Below are 20,527 nucleotides of genomic sequence, written 5' to 3' on the forward strand. Positions count from 1 at the left end.
TTTCTTAGGCACAACAGGAGACAGAACAGGTCTGACAGCTGCATAGCTCAGCATCTGGCACAACTGGAGCAAATTTTTCTTTCACCGTTAAAGAAACCATGTTCCATTTAGTGCCTATGCTCAGCTTGATGGAGCATTTCTTGCTGCCACCTCCCCAGCCCAGCTGTGTCAGTACAAACACCGGCGGGAAGCTTCCGTGCCAGAAATACAGCCAGAGCCCCCCCCCGAAATGTGCCGAGAAACACATTTGGAAAATATGTGGCAAAGTCACACATTACCAAGCCCCGCTAGTAACATTCGCGTTAGCAGCATTAACAGTGGATGTTAACGTTTGGAAGACGCAAAATTTGTGTGTATTTCTTATTGAGGACAGTACACCACAATGGTAAAAGAGGCGTTTTACTCCACCCGAGAAGGCCAGCATGGATCCACATGACAAGCCATCTGAACACACGAAGCAGAGATAAAAGAGGCTCCTTGTAGGGGGCCATCAATACTTGCCCGAGGTGGAAGAGCTGGAAGCATTTTTCAGTCATGATACTTGCAGTTGCTGCTGCAGTCTGCTAAGGTATGGAGACAGCAGCCCGCAGCCCTGTCTTCATCGTCATGTTTAAGTCCCCACAAGGAGCAGCTACCTCAGATGCTCCATCCACTTCTGTCCCCTGGCACTTCTGTGAGCACTTAGTTTTGGTGAAGTGCTGTTTCCTGAAACTGGATGTGTTTGTGCTGGGGCTTTCTTATGTAAAAATATCGAAGGATGGACAAGACATCCTTGTTTGGGAATGCTTTAAGGGACAGGTTCCTGCAGCCTCTCAGTCTCATTTCCTTAATACTCTGGGCAGCTCCATCTCCTGCTGTCTTCTCTGGCAAGACAGAGAAGAGCCCCCTCAACCCCACAGGACTCACAGCAAACCACCACCTTGCTGGTATCTTGATCCACCCTTCCAGTTAGGGAGCTTTGTTTGGGCTGTTGAGAGGAAACAACTCAGTCCCTGGGCAACAAGCCCTGCTGTAACGCCTCTGAGGGAGGCAGGAGGTCCTCCTCCTCAGGAGAGACCTTTTCTCCAGGGATAACCAAACACTTAACAGCCCTATAGCTGCTGTTGTGAAGAGCCCTCTGCATGCCCTCACAGCCCCTTTTTTCCCCCAATTAGTTTGCCAAAGGCCTAATGCAAAAAGCCTGCTTGAGCTAACTGAAGCGATTTGGTTAAACTCATGGGTTTTAGTTCAGGCCTTGACGGTGGCTCTGAAGACCCTGCCAGGGACAACAACCTGGGCTCTGAAGAGGATTCAAACATCATGAACATCAGAGGTAGTTAGAGCTGCAAACAAGCTTTCTGTCATCCTGAGGTTTACTTTCTGGCAGTGATATAAGACTTAAGCCTTTTGCATTGATTGTGCCATTCAGATGACACATTCTGAATTACATGAAGAATGACACAGCTAGCACACACCTTCAGAAAAGGGGAGTATCTGAGACCTCTGTTACTCGGTCTACAGGTGGCAGAGTAGGGAGTAGGTGTGTAGAAGGTGAGTAAGGCCATAGTCTGAGACCTCAGAGGCATGCAGGCACATGTGGTCAAGGACACAGAGAGATCCAATGGATAAACTTTTTGTTTCTTAAAACTACTGTGCTTTTTACCTTTTTCTTGGTCCTCCAAGAAACTTCCACCCTGAATTGGATTAAAAGAGCACCGCCCTCAATTCAAATATGTCAAATTGCAAGGAAAGGTTCAAAGCTACTCTTAGGGGAATTGCTATGCCAAACTGAGTGATGACTACATTTCTTTCTATTTGGAGGCCCAAATCAGTGACATTGATGATTTCCCCTAGTTGAGAATTTGACCCATTACGCCCCCCAGTTAAAAAACAAACTATGGCCCAGGTCACCTGTAACTATGCTAGAGGGAGAAGAGATACACTGATCTCCTGCTTTAATCAAGTCTCAGACAGATTGATGTATAAGTAGAAGGGATTTTTCTTGCATTTGAAATATTTCATAGTTGGCCACATGCTCTATGGGTACTAGATGCAAAATGTTGTTTTTATTTACTTATTTCTCTGTCATCTTCTTGAAGATAAGCTACCATCTACCTTCAGAAGAGGAAGAGCAAACTAAAATGTAATGAATGACGAATATCAGATTCTTACTGACTACTGTACAACTCGGAGCTGTTAGTACCACTGCAAGTCCTATGGATGCAAAACCAGAAGCTTGCACTGACTGTGTAGCTAATGAATTTACCAAGTCTTACCTCTGCCTATAGTTGAGTTACATGAACAGATCACCTCTCGCTTCCTTCAATTCAGGCAAAGTTGTCTCAGCCATCCCCACTGATGACTCAAACTACATCAACTCACTTTGCACAGGCGTGCAGGATGAGTGCTCGCACAATACCCTGCACACAACCCAGCAGTTATCCAGCACTGCAGGCTGCTAACTTCTGGAATATCTCTGCAGGAATCCACCCTTTTGCACCCTGAGTCATGCTGGGCACAGCAAATATCCTTAGGGAGGCAAAAGATTTAGGTCAACAGGTTTTAATGGAAAAGACTGACATCACATTCAGCTGGAGCTGTGGCGTGCTCAACACTTTAGAAAACAAGCTCACTTACCTAGTTGTCTAAATAAGGGGTTTTGTGAGCAAGTTTTCAAACATGAAATTGAAAGCTTTGGCTGTGGTATGAAGTATTCTCCCAGTGTTATTTATTAAGCGTAGTAAGGTCTTACGTTCATGAGGAAGTCCATGAAAAAATTCACTGCAAGAATTTTGCCTGGCTAAAGTGACAAATTAGGAAGCAAAAAAGCAATTGCTATTGCATTAGCAAACCTGTGCACTATTTATACAACTCCAGGAGAACTTCATGCCTCTATTCTGACCTCAATTACAATCTTTCGTAGGGGACCATACATGAATAGGAGTGAATGAAAACAAGAAGGCAGCTCATATCCTGTGGGCAAGTTATACTCATTATAAATTTAAAAGAGAACAGGATAGCTCCCACTGCTTGCTATTAAAACTGGTAAAAAATAGTGTTTGTCTACCTATTTTTATATTTGTTGCATTTTTAAATCCACACATATGGCTCTATAGACAAGGCTTTATGTTTCTTTCAGTAACAACGAGAAAATTTAGAAGTCTATGTAGGTAAATACAGTGTGTATGTGTTGTGTGTGCATTTATGTGCAGCAAAAACTTGCACCAGAGCATATTCGGCAGTTCTAAGTAACAGCAATGTTAATAGTAACAGTAACAGCAACAAGGACAGGAGTTACTATTGCATTGACTATTACCATTTAAGACAGTAAATTTTACCATTTCTGGGAATGAGATCAGGGAAAAATAAAGCTCTTTGCTCACTGAAAACCACAAAGAAATTTTTACAATTGTTTTATTGAGAAATACTTGTTTCTCTATGCTTTGGAGCAGGGAATTGAAATTAGCAATTTTCAGACATGTGACCTTAGTGGTAAAGGTGTGGCTTTTTCCTGTTCTTGGAGAAAAAACCCAACACATTTGCCTTGTTCTTCATGTGTTTTTTTCCTAATGCCCATCGCTAGTTGATGTTAGAGACAAGGCATCATGCTAGATAGACCTTTGGTCTGGCCCTAGAGTTCTCTTTTGTGGCATACACCAGCAAAGAAAATTTCAACTGAAATAGTTGAAGTTTGACAAAATTCTAGGGAATTAAAACCTAGGTTTTTATACTGAAAAGCACTAATCTTGTAGTGGAAAGAAAAATAACCCCACGCCCAGAAATGCCATCACCTTATCTACCCTCGGTCTTAAAGCATCAAGCATAAAGGGAAAAGAGGATCTAGTCTGCAGATAGCAGGGCACACGTAACAAACATGACTAGGTGAGGTCATTAAATTAAAGGTCATAATTAAAGTTATGGTTCACATAGCAGAACAGGTCAGTACAACCACAAGAAAGCCAGGCCCTCTGACGCTTTTTTCTTTATCCCACTGTTGCCCTATCTGCTGGAGGTGGAAAGAAGTAACTTCTCTGCCTACCCTGAGGGCTTCAGCCCTCTCAAATGTCCACACACTAGTTTTCTACAGGGGCTCCTGGGCTGCACTGGACCCCAAGGTCTTCTCCAATAGCCCATTGGCAGGAAATAATAAATAAGAGCTAAATATGCTGCTTTTTTTAAAAAAACCAAACCTCTCTCTTTCTTATGAATAGTGCAGGACCACACAGATATATAGGACCTGAGTAATGACTGCCCTTCAGGGCTCATTACCGCTTTTGGATCCCAAATCTGTCATTAAGCTAGCAAGGGGAAGAGGTCAGGGAATGCGGGGGAAGAAGGGGTGAGGAGGTCACTCGCGCAGGGGGTCTGTCCCTGTTTGCAAAGCAGATGTTGCCCTCTGAGGCCTTAGAGATCCATTGCTCTTAAGTCACCAGATGTTGCCCATGCTGTTCCTCAAATCCAGGTGGAAAATTCCACCATTAGTAGGAAAATTAGGAACAATTTTACTGGTAATTTATAAGGAACAATAAGCAGAGGGGGCTCAGATGTATGTGTGGCAACCAAATATGCATGATTGATTTATTCATCCAACAAATGCTGCCATGCCTGATTCTAGATCATCTAATATCACTGAGATGTTCCAGTTTAGATATCACTGAGTTTCCAGTTCAGATCTTTACAGACAAGAGACAGCTGCCAGGTTTAGACTGGATCCAAGTTTGCTCGCATTCAAGGGAGTTTGCATGCACGGCTGTGTTTTAAACAACTTACTTTTCACAACAAGATTAGACAAATTCTAACGTATTAGTTATAAATGCATATAACAGCGCTTGCCTGAAAACGTTTTCATTCAAAACCAAGCTCCCATCTCCCTGCAGCAGGAATGCTTTGCTGTCATTCAGCACAGCCCAAAGGAAGTTGAAAAATCCATGTCGTGAAGCGCAGGAATGAGGTCCCATGTGCACTCCCCAGCCATGTCACCATTCCTTGTCTGAGAAAGTAACAGAGGATGCCCAAGCATTTTTTTGCATTTATTTGTATCATTGCCCAGGCACAGTGCCTACAGCTGAGTTTTGGAAACTCCAGTATCTTGAAAACAGTATAGGAGCTTTCCGTGTAAGCAGCTAATGAGCAGCCAAAATTCGTATTCATGGAAACCAAGAGCACTTACAAAGCTACACAGAAACACCTACCCATTTTTCCTCTTAATAACATTCTGGTAAATAACACTTGATCTTTTATATCAGTTTCCTGACATCTGATCGTGATTATCATACCATACAGCTAGTATGAAATCTTAGCACTTGAGATTATTTAGTTGATGAAATAGAATAGCAAATACACAAAGTGAATACAGTCAAGCAATCTCCGTGTGACTACAGAACAGCAGATAGCCAAAGACAAATCCCACTGGCAAAGGTTTATGTTTGTTTTTCTATCTATTTAAATGCCTATCTCCTGTTTCAGAGCACAATGTGGAACAGAAAAGCATCCCTGGTAAATTCCCATTGCAAAAACATCTTTAAACCCATCTCAGATATGCACAGAACTTCTGCTTTGTTTGCTAATGAAGGCATATTCCTCAGATACTTCACAACTGACTGGACACCGGAGTTTGAATTATTGGAGCTGAATTAGTTAATGTCACACTGAAGAAACAAGGTTTCAGCTGAACTGCAGCCTCCAATGCATTCGCAAGGAGAAACAGTACTGCTAACACATTTGTGTACAATGGAAACACCCATGAAATTCCATCAGAAGCAATTGGAACTTCCTGTGAATGAAATGGAAAGGAGCCTTGCAAAAATAGCAATCTATAATAATTTTAAATCATTTGGGTAAGTCTGAATGCTTTCTGCCTCATGAGAAGCTCTGCTCCTCAAGAAATAACTCTAAATCACAGTACCTGAATTAAAGCACCTGAATTACATTCATGCCGTTGAATAATATGCCTTCAAATACATTCACGCCTTTGTCGTTATTATTTTAGAAATCAAAAGAAAAATTTACCAACACCTGTAATAGTAAAAATGGTGGCAATCGGAGCAATACAAATATTACTTAAAGGCAAAGAGAGGAGAGCTGGCTTAGAAGTTCAGACTAGGACATGTTTTAGGTTAAATGAAAGCTTCCCCACAGGCCTATACTGCCTCCGCCACTCGTGTACTATGGGAATTAGAATAATATTCCGTTCCCTTCATCCTCTTCTTATCCTGACTGTTTAGACCATGTCTTAGACTTTGTGTTGGAAAGTGTCTCACAGAAAATGCTGATCTCTCCTGAGATCCATAGGAGGTATTCCGTTTGTCTGGGTAAGGAAAACCAAACATCTCAACCACAGAGCAGACAAGTCAGGCCTGATTAATTTTCTATTAGCACACCTAATAGATTTCAGTGTTTCCACTTCACTTGCAAAGCTTTCCTCTCCTCCAAACCCTTTTGTCCTGGTGGTAGCTTTAATACATGGTCTTTCTCAACGTGATAGTAAAATAAAGAGCCAAGCCTTACCATTGGTGTCCGTGATGATAACACTGGCTTTAGTACTGTCATTCCCTAGTTTGCTGCTCACTCTGCACGCATATTCCCCAGCGTCGGCCAAGGTGGCTCTGTAAATGTGAAGCTCAGAGTATTTCCTGTGAAATCAGAAAAAACGTGTAAACATCCTGTACTGGAGTAAGAGTCACTGCATCAACTAACGCACTCTTTTTTTTCCTCTCAACAAAGAGTCTTGTCTTCCATTCTTACTGACAGATTAACACTATCCAGGTTTGAAAGAAGGGAAAAGAATAAAAAAAAATCTCTCTTACAGGCTGCTGGAAAACAGGCATATTAATGAACTCAATCGAAAATACTTGTTTATGCTTTTCTGCTTGAGAGGAGTCTTTGTTGTTAAAGGAAATCTGAAAAACAACCTTCCTCTCTCAGCTGAATTGCTGGCTATCCAGATGCCACAGAGATGGGTGTAATATTAAAATAGATTACCCTTTCCTACAGGTTCATATTGCCAGTAGCAGAGTTCTGGGTGAGTACTGTAGTTTCCAACATCTGACTAAATAATCATGAGATTAGGACACACCACTCTCTTTAACAACCTCTGAAACCCCAATAGTAAATCATTCTCCAGCGCTAACAAAAAATTATGGGCAGGAGCACAATTTGCATGAAGCTACATTTTGTTCCTGGCTCAGAGACGTAATTTAATCAGTCTCCAAGGTTTTAAGATTAGATTTTAAAATGCAGAACTCCTGCGTACCCATTAATTTGGTAGGAACATGTTCTGGTGTCACTGAAGGGGTCCCCAACTCATGTGATGGCAATAATCCCATTACCTAGACTGCAGAGAATTACTGGCTTGGGGAAAATACACACATTATTGCTGTTCCCAGTTTCTGTTTAAAAGAAGTGCTTTGGGGAAATTTTTGCCTGTAGCAAAGCCTGCTCCTTTATCTACAGAATAGTCACTTAGTGTGCATGAGCATTGGCTTCCCTAAGTTGGCCTACCCCAACTTGAAGGACTGATCCCCAAGAGGCCGGGGTTCTTCACTCTAAAAGCTTGTAGTCACCAGCATGTCTAGCTATGAGTGCTGAGCTAAGCGATGTTTGGGGAGTTGCTTTGCTTCAGCACAGCCGCGTCTCCTACCTCTCCGTGCAGAAATCACAATTTCCAGGAACCATTGAGCAGGGCTGGGTTCAGACCAGAAACAAGACTGTTGTAGCAGGGGGGCTTCTGGACCAACCAAAATGTTCAATGCCATTTTCCAATGCATCCTTGTGAGCCATCCCTCTCTCCAGCGCAGTAAACTATCCCATCTGCCATCAAACATCTGCTTATCGGCAGCTCAGCCTTCTCTGCCTCTATGCGAAGGTCCTACCACTGAGGAGTCAGCACTGTGGCCCTCATGGGATGAGCCAGTGTGCTAGGTGGACCCCAGCTCTGGTAGAAACCCACATTACAAGACTTTCTCCTCATGTCATGAAAGAGGGCTGCTTTCTTGAGGCCACTGGGCTTGCAAGAAGGATGAGCAATTTGCTCAGGTTTGCTCAAATGGTAAACAACCGAATAGCTGACTATTAGGGCTCCCTTCTCAGGCAATATGTTAGGAGCCCAGTTCCCAATGCGGAGTTAATTAACTGGGCTGCATTTCAGAGAGCATGCAAGAACAGACTCTAGCTGGTGGCAACTATGAATATATGAGAAAAATGTGGTTAAGACACTGACAGAAGTGTCCAGAAGGTAAAGGCTACTGTCTCTTTGGATGGGAACTTTGCACTTGACTAACAGCTATACTTACACCACAGTAAAAATGGCCTGCTCTCTAATTTTCCTGACAGCCATCTACACACCTGCCTTTCTAACAGCCTGTTGAGGGCCTGTCCAGGAACATCTGGCAGTAGTCTACACTGCCTAACAGCCTGCGTGGATATGCGATATTTCCTATGTCCCACAGGTTATCTTTCAGCCATGCTTGTAGACGTTTATCTAGATGGAGAACAGCCTGTAGCCTCAGGGTGCTTCAAAAGGCAATGTAAACAGGCTCAGTTTTTTGAGGAACTCACTTTAACCCAATGATAAGCAGAAGCGCAGCTGCAGCTATATCACTTTTATTTGGGTACCCGCTGTATGTCTGCTGCAGTCTCTTTTCCTCTCTGTATGATATTAAGTAATATTGACGCAAACCACCTTTGTGGCACTCTTGGCTTTTAGAAGAAGAAACTTTTTGCCCTGCACATTTATTTTTATTCTCTTTGTTTAACATGATACCTACGGGAAAAGGCGAGGAAGTGTGTCTTTCTTTTATGATTTTAAGATTATATTGAAATAGGTGAAGCAACCGTATTTCTTACAAATCTACTTCTAACAAGCCAAATTTACTGTCGTTTTTAGAAAAACTCTGTAAGGACTTTTCTCTCTGAGAGCAGGAAAAATAATATGAATATTTATAGCCTTAAGAATATTATCAAAACATATCAGGACTGAATTCAACAGCCAGAGCAGAGGATGACTTATTAATGGCTATAAATGAAACAGCTCCCTAGCAATATAGTACTCCAACAGTACTCACTTAAAGCCCCTGTTAAGGGGTTTTGTATTCAAATGCTTGTCCTTTTCTCAATCTATACCATGCTACACCAAAAAATGCCTCTCCCTATAAGATTTGCTTCTGCTATATCTTTAGCTCATTGCCACTATGACACTGCTGAGCTTGTATTCATACATGAAAGGGAAAAAAATACATCTGCAGAATGCAGTCCCAGCCCACCTTATCTGACTGCTTGAATTCATTTTGCTTCCAGCCTCCATCTGTCATCCAGAATTGCCTGTCTGCGGGCAAATATCCAGGCTAAGCTTGGATGAAGCCCAAGGTACAGGGCACTTGCACACAAAGTTTTCTCATGCACTATTGCATCCAAAGCCATCAGCTAGGTGAAGCGGCAAACACCTTCCCTCTGCTCAAAAAACCCAACCCTGATAAAGGAGTCTCTTCTCATGTAATGTCCCTGTACAGCACACTACCCAAACCAAAAATGTGCAGGCTTCACCTGGGATTGAAATCAGAGACAGAAAATTAAATGTTACCAGTGCAAGTGGACAGGCATGGGAAAGTTAGCTAGCAGGTGAAAAGCCCTTGTCTGGTGCCTGATTTTTTCTGTATCTCCATTGACACAAAGGAATAGCTTAGAGCTTGGACACACAAATCGTGGCATCATGAACCATCAGCAATCATAAGAGCAGCAGAAACTCACTGACTGCATGCTCTTACTCCATGACAAATTTGAGGTAGAAAGTGAGTGCTTTAAATGCCTTTCATTAAAATTTAAACTATTCAGTTTCTCTTGACTTTCCAGTTAATGAGAAGGGACACAGTCATTTAGTCATTAGATTCACCTGCTGTACTGCCATGTCATCGCATATCAGGGTTCTGCGCCCTCTGAATCAACCACCCTGAAACCACCCTAGCAAGCTTAGAGAAGTGATCCCCAGAGTTCATTTTACATGCAAGGCAGTCTTCAGAAGGCTAAGCTTTGACAAAACCGGCATTGCCACAGAGTCTTCTAAACTCTTAAAAAACTAGGAAAACACAGTCAGAATCTGCCCCACTTCTGCAAATCCTTTGAACCAGTAACATTCACACCAGCCAAATGTACCAAATAAACACCAAATTACAGTATTATCTTTTCCATGCCTACTCCAGGTGCCAAGCTAAGGTCTTCATTTTCAATTTCTGAGCTAGACACTTCATCATTCTGCCAGATATTTTTGCAATTTGTTAAAAAACCTAAAGCTAAATAGCCAGAACTCAGAAACACTTATTTTTCTCCTAACAACGATCAGATTTTATTCTGCCATCACAACGAGAAAGGTGATTTCTTGCAAAATATGACATTACCAAAAGTCACTTCTCGCCATTGGGCACTACTTAGAAACTTTGTGAGGTTTTTATAAATATGTAGAAAGTGTTATTCTCAAGTGTTTGGATTGAAGGAGTCAATAGGACTGTGGTACCCTGCATGCTAATGGTTCTTCAGAAACATAGCCTACATTTTATGTAGCCATTTGACCTTTAAAATAGACATTAATCCGAGACAGCTCAACAACTACTCTAGCCTTCCTAGTTGATGTTTCCCACACTCGGTAATAGTAAAAAATGCACACTAAAATGCTTGTTGTAACAATAGGGCAGCATATGAACATGAAGAACACTTATAAATGTCCTGTCATGAAAAAAACCACAGAAAGTAAGTGGGGAAAAAACTGCTTGATCATTGATATTCCTTTCATATGCGATGGGATCTTTTTAATGTGGTTTTGTTAACTGTAATCTACATGTCTTTTTATGCATTCATTTGCACTGCATTTTTCTTCGCTTTCCTTTAGCTTTAGAACACGTGCCTGTCCCACTTTTTATCAAAATAAAATCTATCTCCTTGTAAGCTGTTCACATCTACTCAGTCCTGGAAGCACACATAAACAGCAAAAGAAGAAATGGCAAAGCACTGATGTGTCCCCAAACTAAAATCTCAAAGTAGAAAGGCAAGGAAAATCCTTCAGATGTCAGCAGACATCCCTTGTCCTTCCCCTTCTTGTACTCTACATCTAGTGACTTTCACATCTCTAACTGGAGGGGCTTCTCTTTTCCACACTGACATTTCTGTTTTAAAACAGGAAACAGAAGAGAAATTCCAACGATGAGTGATACCCTTGTGGCTGGGGTAACACACAGAAGTGTGAAATCCAGGTCAAAGCCTGCACTCTGCCCACTTACAGTGGGGGAATAGGAGTTCAGGTTTTCATTTCCCAAAAAAAGGCCCAATTTTAATTTTTTTTTCATTATGTATCTTTTGGGGAATTTTAAACATGTTTTGGCACATCAACCCGAAAAATAGTCTCACACGTTCCACATGCATGCTCTAATCAATAGCTATCAGCTAGTCTCCCTTCTGCCAGCTCCTCAAAGTTTTGTGGGGGAAAAAAAAAAGGAGAAAGAAGGCAGTTGGCAGAAGGTGGTTACGGATTCTGACTGACAAAGCCCAGCCCCAGAAGGTGAATTCCTGGCTCCAGTGAGTTTGGTCAATCAGCATCAGCCAAAACATAAGAGGAGAAAATGCTGTTTGCCCCTCACAGGCAGCATTGTGTTGCTAGGGAAGCTGAGGGCCAGGCTCTGACCTGAACATTTTCTTTACAGAATAGACTGAAAATACAACTCTGACAGAGACATATGGCCCTGCAAATGGGTCCAGACAATTTGCCAGGCTATCTGCCACCTGGAACAGCTCCATTTCACAAATGCTGGAACGAGACATCACAGGTTCCTTCTTGCTGTCTGTGCAACGGTGGCACGGGGGCTGCAGTGATGCTGCTCTGCCCCGCTCCTTGTTTCACCTTGTGCCCCAGGCTGGGGTGCAAGAAACTGCAAGGGAAGGCAGGATGTCTGGTTTTCAACCTGAATAACTCTGAAAGGTGAAGCACCTGTTTGATTTTGGCTGCTGTTTTGCCTAATGAGATCAGACCTGACAAAAAGTATAAGGGCACTTGATGCCCTGGAAGGAAACATCTCTTGCGGAGCCCACCCCAAATCCTCTATGCCTTGTACGAAGGGAAGGCATGGCCCAGTGCAGCAGATAGCAGCCCTGCCTACTGAGAGCAGAAGTGAGAATCGAAGGGCTGTGTTCAAATAGATTTTCATAGCTTCCTTTGACGGATGACTGGCCACAATTGAAACTTTTTAACCTTTTTAAACAACAAGGTAGAGACCAAACAGCAAAAGCCTTTTCCTGTCTCAACGCAGAAAATGCATTGTGTAGCTTCTTCTCCTTCCCCCCAGAAACAAGGCACCAGACCATCTTTTGGCACTAGTCATCAGTTCACATGTAGGGGACACTGTCCCCCAGCCAGGAGGATGAGATTTGCAAGCTTTGCTACTCATCTGACATCTGCTAGACCCGTGCTTTGTTCTGCATGTGCGGGAATGCCTCTGGTAAAGGACTACTGCAATCTTGCATAAGGCATTCGAAGCTAACGCAGGCAGCATTCAGCCCTTCTTAAGGGCTAGATTGCTTGCAAAGCAAATCTCAAAAATATTTCCAAATCTACATTGCTTTGATGATTTTAAATGTTCTTGGATTTTAGACAATAAACATAAGGTACCTCTGTTCTTGTCAGTAGTTTAAAAATGGCCTGTCTCCAAGGTTTACTGGTTAAAATTATAGCCTTTGGCTATCAGAAAATAAATAGAAATTGAAAAGGGAAAATTATTTATGAAATATTTATACTATACTACCACTTCATCCATACGTTCAAGAGAAATAACGTCAGTGACTGTTTCCTTACATTTTCTTCCTCTGTAACTCACAGCTTTTAGCTTTCTGACACTGCAGTTAACAACCTCAACACTTGTGTTCTAGTGAACAGCTCTCCCCATCCCTCCCAGCCCCGCTTGTGAGAAATGTCTCCATACTTACTTTTGTTTTTTGGGGATCTTGATATTTTCCGGTTTGTTTTTTTTGGTTATTTCCTTTCCATTCTTTAACCATTTGAATCTGAGCGCAGGGTACTCTGAAGTGGTTTCACACCTTAGCACTAGCTTCTGACCCACAGCAGCCTCTTGGTTTTTCATTTCCTTCAATTTGGGAGGCACCGCTAAAGAAATAAAAGAATGTGCTGGTGATTAGACCGTCCTCAGAAGGGAAAACAGCGCTAAATCAAGTTGAGCTAGGCAAGCCACAGAGAGCAAAACCCCAACCAGACTGGCAACGCTTCTTCTGAAAAATAAGGATCATTTGTGTGTTACATGTATCATCCTGAAAGCCTAAGGGCATATTTAATGACAGCCTAGTTTTGCCCTTTGGAGTCCTCCTATACGGGTCTTACAACGTGCAAGCCATACGTTGCCTTAGCGAGAAGTAAAGTGCTGCTTCAGAATACAGTATGAAGCACTAACAACACTTAATTGATCGTGTGCACCTAAACACAAGACAGCATGCTGCGGCAGGCAGCCTTGGTAGGTAACACAGAAAGGGAAAGGGAGGGTGTCTTGCTGCTTTATTTATTTTGATTGCTATGAGTCAGTGGCTATCCAGTTGCTCCAGGTGCAACTGATGTGACAGGGAGCTAAAAGCATAAATATAAGCTCAACAGCTTCCCTAATCTGAGGGAAAGGCTTTTGCTCCAGCCAAACATTATAACCCACATTATACCCCTACCTCAAACCTCAGCTTGGCCATATCCTTTCCCTGAGGCAACAGACAACAGTCTTGGAAGCCCATCAAGAGAATCAATATCAATTAAGGGTATTTTGGACCCAGAAGGGGACACTGTATTGAAAATGCTCAGCCAATGGCTCCCACACACTGAAGGGCTCCAGCTGATGCATCTCAATTTCTACTGTGTTGTAGCAATAGTGTTTCTTGTGTGAGTAAATCTCAAACGATTTAGGGCTTTCTAAGTTAAAGACATCTAATATTTCACAACCAGTACTGATCTTTGAGCACAACCTTCACAAGAAGATGCAGTCCCTCTGTGAGACACCACGCTTCATTTGATCCCATGGGTTAGCTGTAAACGAGCCTCCACCATGCTCCAGTATTGAGATAAAACTCCTAGTTTAACTTTACTTCCCCTGGGGCTTAAGATAACACCTTTGCCACACAGCTGAGGAGGGCTAATACGGGGAGCTACAGCTGGTCAGCTGATGGGGTGATAGCTTGCGAGTCCAACCTGGCTCAGCTGTGCCCCGTTGTTGGTCTGTACCTCCGGGGAGCCAGTATTCCCATGCAGCATCTCTAGCTGCAGTGTGTTTTGTTTCTTGAACAGCTGTAATATTGTCCAAGGAAACAAATGGCCAGCATGGCCAAATGACTCTCCATAACATGCAAATTAGGAGCGTTTATCAGGACACCAACAGGTCTCCAATATGGTCCTGTACAAGAAAATGTTTTAACAACCTGGAACATGCTTGATTACATTTTGATATCCGTTACTTGTGTGTTTGTGGAGACTTGTTGATGTCAATTGCCCTTAATTATTATCCCAGTCAGACAAAAACCAAGCAGCACCATCACAGCTGTAATTATGAGAGGCATGTATAAAGAACTGGATACACACATGTCCGACAAGCAGTTGCCTGCTGCAGACAGCAGCATGGCCTGTCCCACACGTGAGGCAACCTTCCTGATCCCAGGAAAGCTCAGGGAAACCAGGGAAAGCCTGGTTTTCCTGGAAACTCAGCCCAGAGCACAGCAGCATAAACAACGGTGGTTGGGAAAATGTGGTCTGCAGTTAAAGAGCAAATGAGGTGGCGCCTACTGGGCCACGAGCAGAAGACAGGATAGGGACAGAGCCTTCAATAATTAAAAAACTTGCGATTAAGAGGAAGGTGACAACTTTTTCCACCAGCGTCTCTGCTGGTGTGGAAAACAAGTCCCTAGCAGGGAGTCTTAGGCTAGACATCAGCAAAATGTCTGAAAGGGAGACCTTCTCTGGGGAGGGTGTCCATGGAGGTTTTACACATGGGGTGGGCACATGTGTCAGGGTGGCACTGGGACGGATCAGGTAAGGTCCAGGATTTTATGACCAGAAAGAAATCTTCCCCATAATGTCTTCTCATATGTTGGTTTCCCTTTTCCAGCCCCACCCCAGGATAATTTTGGAAATTTCAGTGTGTTCCCAAAATGCTACCAAAACAATTTTTGCGTTCTGAAAAACAAATGCCCACACACCATTCTGAAACCAATATGTTTAAATATATCTTCTTTTATGAGAGTGTGTGTGTGTGTGTGTGTGTATTTGTATATATACGTACATTTACATAAGCACATGTGTAAATATTCAGGCAAGAGAGAAAGAATTTTTGAAAAATACCAATCTTCAAATTTTCCAACAAAAATAATTGGCATTAATTAAGAGCCTTACTACTGAGGTTTGTGGTTATAGTTTCTATCTGTCATTAAAGAGTTAAGGTTATAGTCTTTTGTTACTATGTAAGAAAAGGAGCTGCATAAGTGTGAAATAAAAAGGCAATATTCCTTGTTTTACCATATTTCACTTATTATAGTCCTAGTCCATATCTTAAATTAAGAGAATAACCACAATTGCAAGGATCAAAATTTTTGTGCTTAAAACTTCAACTGGTTATTGATTTTCCTCTCAACGTAGCAATGTGAAACTGGGAATAAAAGGGAGATGCCATTTTGTTCCTGAATTTTATTTTAATTCAATATTATCTGTTCAAAATGACTTGCAGATTTTTTTCCTCCATCAGAACTGTCAATGAAAGAAAAAAAGTGCTAAATTAATATGCTCAACTCTTGCCATAATTCAGGAGTTACCAGGAAACATAAAAGAGGATTTAATCAATGGCAGTGACCCTCACTAATTCACAGTAACTTGCTGTCCAAGCATGCAGGCTCTCCAGGGAAAGCAGTAAAAGCTGTTCACAGACATGACAGAAAAGAGATTGTTTCTTCTTTTTTTTTTTTCTCCTTTTCATTTACACTATGTTTGTTTCCTTTCAGCTGCAGTTTTGCAAAAGTTAATCGGACCTGCCAGGCATATGAGAAAGCTCGTGCTGATAAAACTACAGCATTGTGTGCTTGGATCGAGAACAGCTACAGCTTCCACTGTTGCAAGAGGTAGTTGACTTTCGTCACAGCCTGTGCCAATTTCTCCGGTGCTGGTAAGACAGGACCTTCTCTCAGGGGTAAAACTGCTTTTAAAGGAGGCAAAAATGCTTATAATGATAACCAGACATTGCTCCCCCTGACACCCCCCTCCCCTCTCCTCGCTACCCCTTTGTCCCCAGGGCATCTCCTGCCAGCTTGGCTCCTTTCCACCGCTCCTTGCTGCGCCTGTCACGCAGCACCGCTCCCGCCACCAGCGAGGCTTCTGCCCACCGCTTGCTGCTGCGGGCAGGAACGACGAGAAAGGGCAAGGAAAACACCTTCTGCATCTCCTACGCATGGATGGAGGTGCCATCCGGGACAGGATGACTCGGTCAAAATGTATTGTGAAGATGGAAGGGAGCCTTGCAGCATGTCCTGCGGGTCACGTTTTTGGCAGTGCCGTTGTGAGCAGCTCTGGTACGGTGGCAGCGGAGCCCTTACACGTGCTATCCATCACAGAATGACAAGGGCCAGGTAGCAAAGAAAACAGACAAATCCCGAAGAGAAACAGTGGAAACTAAGCGTGGAAGCACCCCGAAAGCGGCGCTGCTTGAATGAAAGGAGCGGTGGGATCCACTTTGTCTGTATTCTTTGCGCCAAAACCCGGGAGGCCCTCACACTTTAAGAGTCAATTAGACACACAGAGAGGCACCCACGTTTAACCCCAAGCTTTTCACACTCCCCGGTCAGGACCTCTCTCTGCGACCCACCGACCTCCCCTGGTTTGACAGACTTTCTAAGAAAGCAACAGGGGCGATAACAGCGAGAGAGGGCTGTCACACTGTGACGAGCCCTCACAAAGCAGCAGAGCACTTGTGTCAGCAAAAGTCCCGCACTGTTGGAAGGGTTTAACAGGCAAAAGCATGCAAGGCGTTAGATCTCCGCTTATTAAGATGGCTTGAATATCTGCCATTTTGTTAGCAATTTTTTCAGAAATGTATGTCTGCTGTCCTGCATAATATTATTGCAGATAAGGAACACGCATTTCCATATTCTCTCTGCAAAAGACACACTGATAACGTGTGACTGGAGATAACTTCTTCTCTGCGGACTTCGGTGAGTTTGGCAAAGCACAGCAATCTCCTCACCCTCAGTGTTTGATTGTATAGTTAATCTGCGTGGAAGCTCAACACATTGAACAAATTAAACAGGAAACCTGCAAAATATTATCACACAACTACACGCTTTCAGCTGAAATTCCATGAGTGATCTTTTTTTTTTCCCTTTCTTTTCTTTTCCTAGGAAGGCACAAAGCCTTTTAAGAGTCTGAGCACAGGAATGTATTAGGCATGCTTGCCAGTAGGCACATGTGCACAGTTTGCTGTGCAAAATTGTGACCAACAGCTTGGTGAGTGGTAATAGAAGCCACAAGAATAACACCCATTGCCTTGGCCTCAGACTTGCTTTTTTGTAGCATAATGCTCAAGGCAGGGCAGTAATGCAAGACAAATTGTATTACTTCCAAAAAGCCTTCTCCCCTTGCATATGAGATTGTAATCAAGCTCAGGTTTATCATCAGCAGGCCAGATTTTCTAAAGCCTTTGGTATAAACCATATAAGCCACACTCTAAAATGTATACTGCTCCTGCTTAAACAACTAAAAAAAACCTGCCAAAAACTGCTGTTGTTTTCTGTTGGTTTTAATCCTCCTATTATTCTCTCAGGCAACATTTGGATTCTGAACACTTTGCAAAATCTGGCTCTTTTCTTCCAGTGTGCTGAGTCTCTGTGCAGATTACCTACACGACAAACACTGGGGGTAATGATAGGAGATAATCCCACACAACCAGCTCTCTGAAATACCAGAGTAACTGAACACGAGCTGAGAGACTGGAAAACCAAACAAATCATCTAGCTACCTAAATGGGAATTTCTCAGTTCTGAACTCTTTTGAAAATACTCCAGAAACATTTCAGCTCCTGGGTCTTGGTATGATTTGAATACTTATGTCTGCGTAGAAGAGCAAAAGGAAAAATGCCAACCCGACATTTGTCTTTAGCACTACATGTAAAACCAAGATCCACAGAACCTCATTTTTCCTAGAGATGTTAAAAGGAAATTTTTGCAGAAAATTTAAATGTTTTAAAGGCCAAAAGAAAGGGGAATGCCACAGGAATGGCTAGCAACATGGCCAGGAGCCAAGAAACAGGGCAATAGGGAGGGATATAGCACTACAGCCATGTTCTTTGAACACTGGACCAGCGAGGAATCAGCAAATGCCACTATAAATCAGAGTAACTACTCCCCGCTCACCCACCTCCCCAAAGCTAATCACAAAGCCAACTGCAACTCTGATTACCCTAACCGGGAACTGCTCATCTCATGCTGTGGAGCATTTGAGTCTAAACTCAGTGAGCCTGACAGGTTTAGGTACGACGGTGCTGAAGTCTCACTTGGTCCTTTCAAGGTAGTGGTGCACCTAACAAACTCATAGATCTCCACCTAAAGTATTTGTTTATTCAGGGTGAGATGCTTTCAAGTACATGGTATGTCATGCCACTGTTCATGGATATTTACCCCTAGCCATGAAGCTGCTCTGTGAGCTTGCATTAATTTGCTTTTCATTCTCCCTGTCAGAAGCCCAGTAAACCCTTCCGATGAGAGTATCATGGGCCAACTCATAACATAACCTTGGGAAGGCAGGATTTTCAACACGACACTGAAAATGGACACATGGAAGAAGTACTGTGCAAATGGAGAAGGTCTCACTACTCCCCCCTCCACTTTACAAGTAAAAAGCAATTCCAGTGGAGTCAGAAAAAGTATGGTAGGGACAAACTGGCATGTCTAGAAGTATCATGTCCATGAGGGAAAGCCTGAGAGCACCCATTTATTCAGTGTAACAAGATAATGTCAGGCTGTCCAGCCTCCTGCAGTCACTCAAGATATCAGTTTCTGAGCTTAGATCTCCTCAGAGACAGGGAACTGCGTTCAAATATAGCAAAATGTAAATTTCACAAGAGAAGCTGAGTGTGAGCAAGCGTCTAACCTGAAGATTACAATTTAAAGGTCAACACTTAATTTATTTACTGATGATTGTGTCTGCAGGAACACACTGCCTGATTGCATTAAACTCTCTCCTCTGGTTCACAATGCTTCAGCTGACTCCAACTGGCTGCATCCCTGATAAACTTTGATGATCGCTTTAGACTCTGTCAATACAAAAACCTGATCATACAGACTGAAAATGTGGGGACAGCGTAAAATAAATATACTTGGTATCCAATAAGCGATTCAGGGACAACTGCTCATAAAGTCGATATAAAAATCTGCAGGTCCATATTTTACATACCTAAGTGCATAAAGGTACACTCCAGAATCCTTATTTGAGCATTAAAATTAAAGCAATCCAATGCATAGAAATGCTATGCAGGCATAAATCCTGTGGACTTCAAGGGGACTTACAAGTACTCAGTGATTTTTTTTTTCTTTTACATGAAGCCACTTTTGGTTCAGGAGCTGAATTTCAGGACTGCGCATTAAAAAAGTTTGTCTCAACTTGTGTGCCTTGAAGTCAAATGAAGGGAGGAAGCGCGGTTTGCTGCATCACACATACGTCTCTCTCTCTTCTTTGCTCTCCAGCGTAAGTATTTTCATCACTAATCTCTATCTTTGCTTGAAAAAAGGCATGCAGTAAGTCACCAAACAGAGAAGCACCTAAAAGCAAGGGCTGTGACTTCACTGTTAACTTGGCTGGGTCTCAGACAACGCCTTATGGCCAGACTTGGAAGGTTCACCAGATCACTGGGCTGAGAGGCAGGCAAAACTTAAACTTTGGGTCTCAGCTGTGGTACATGTGTAGCCGTGTTGGTGTGTCCTAAGATCATGTTGGGAAGAATAAAAACAAATGGAGAAAAAAAAAGGCAAGGAAGGAAAGATGCGTAACGCAACGATATTCTCCTTTGGTATAATTTCAGAGGTTATCCCTCTGGATTACTGATGAAAATTCAGTTCTTGGGTAACTCCCTTTTTTCCTCTTTTTGGTAGAATTGACTTTTTTTTATAGCTTACTTAGAGCTTTAGCCTTTCAATCTGAGGGCTCAAAAGTGCTGCAGCCATCTCCTCGTCTCCCTCACATTTCATATTCTCTGGCACAGTCCTGTATTTGCCATCATCAGAAAACAGAGACTTCTGTGTATTGAATCCTGTAAGCTTTTCAAATCCTATGCACTATCATATATTTTATAACTCTTGTTTCCATCTCCTCTGGTCTCAGTTGCTTCTCCACTCTCTCAGCATTTCTCCATTATGCTCTTTCCCTTCACATTGTTCCAACAAAGCTGGGATGCTCACATACAAAGGACGTGAATGATTGCTTTCCCTTGATCCTAATCACAGAGAGGCCCATTTTTTCTTCTGGCTTACACTGTCTTCTTGGCTTTGTAGCATC

The 20,527-nt window shown here is 42.7% G+C and overlaps 1 protein-coding gene across 2 annotated transcripts in view; it reads right to left on the bottom strand.

The window, feature by feature from the left end:
• NRG1 (neuregulin 1) overlaps positions 1-20,527 on the bottom strand; it is a 305,370-nt gene that overhangs the window by 136,958 nt on the left and 147,885 nt on the right. For both annotated transcript variants that reach the window (XM_075136293.1, XM_075136292.1), the window contains exons 2-3: positions 12,940-13,117; positions 6,487-6,611 (exon numbers count right to left, since the gene is read on the bottom strand). In XM_075136293.1, the coding sequence (XP_074992394.1) occupies positions 6,487-6,611; positions 12,940-13,094 (280 nt within the window). In that variant the 5' untranslated portion in view covers positions 13,095-13,117. The remainder of the gene's footprint in view (positions 1-6,486; positions 6,612-12,939; positions 13,118-20,527) is intronic.

The sequence above is a fragment of the Calonectris borealis genome, chromosome Z (genome assembly GCF_964195595.1).
Source record: "Calonectris borealis chromosome Z, bCalBor7.hap1.2, whole genome shotgun sequence".
NCBI lineage: Eukaryota > Metazoa > Chordata > Aves > Procellariiformes > Procellariidae > Calonectris > Calonectris borealis.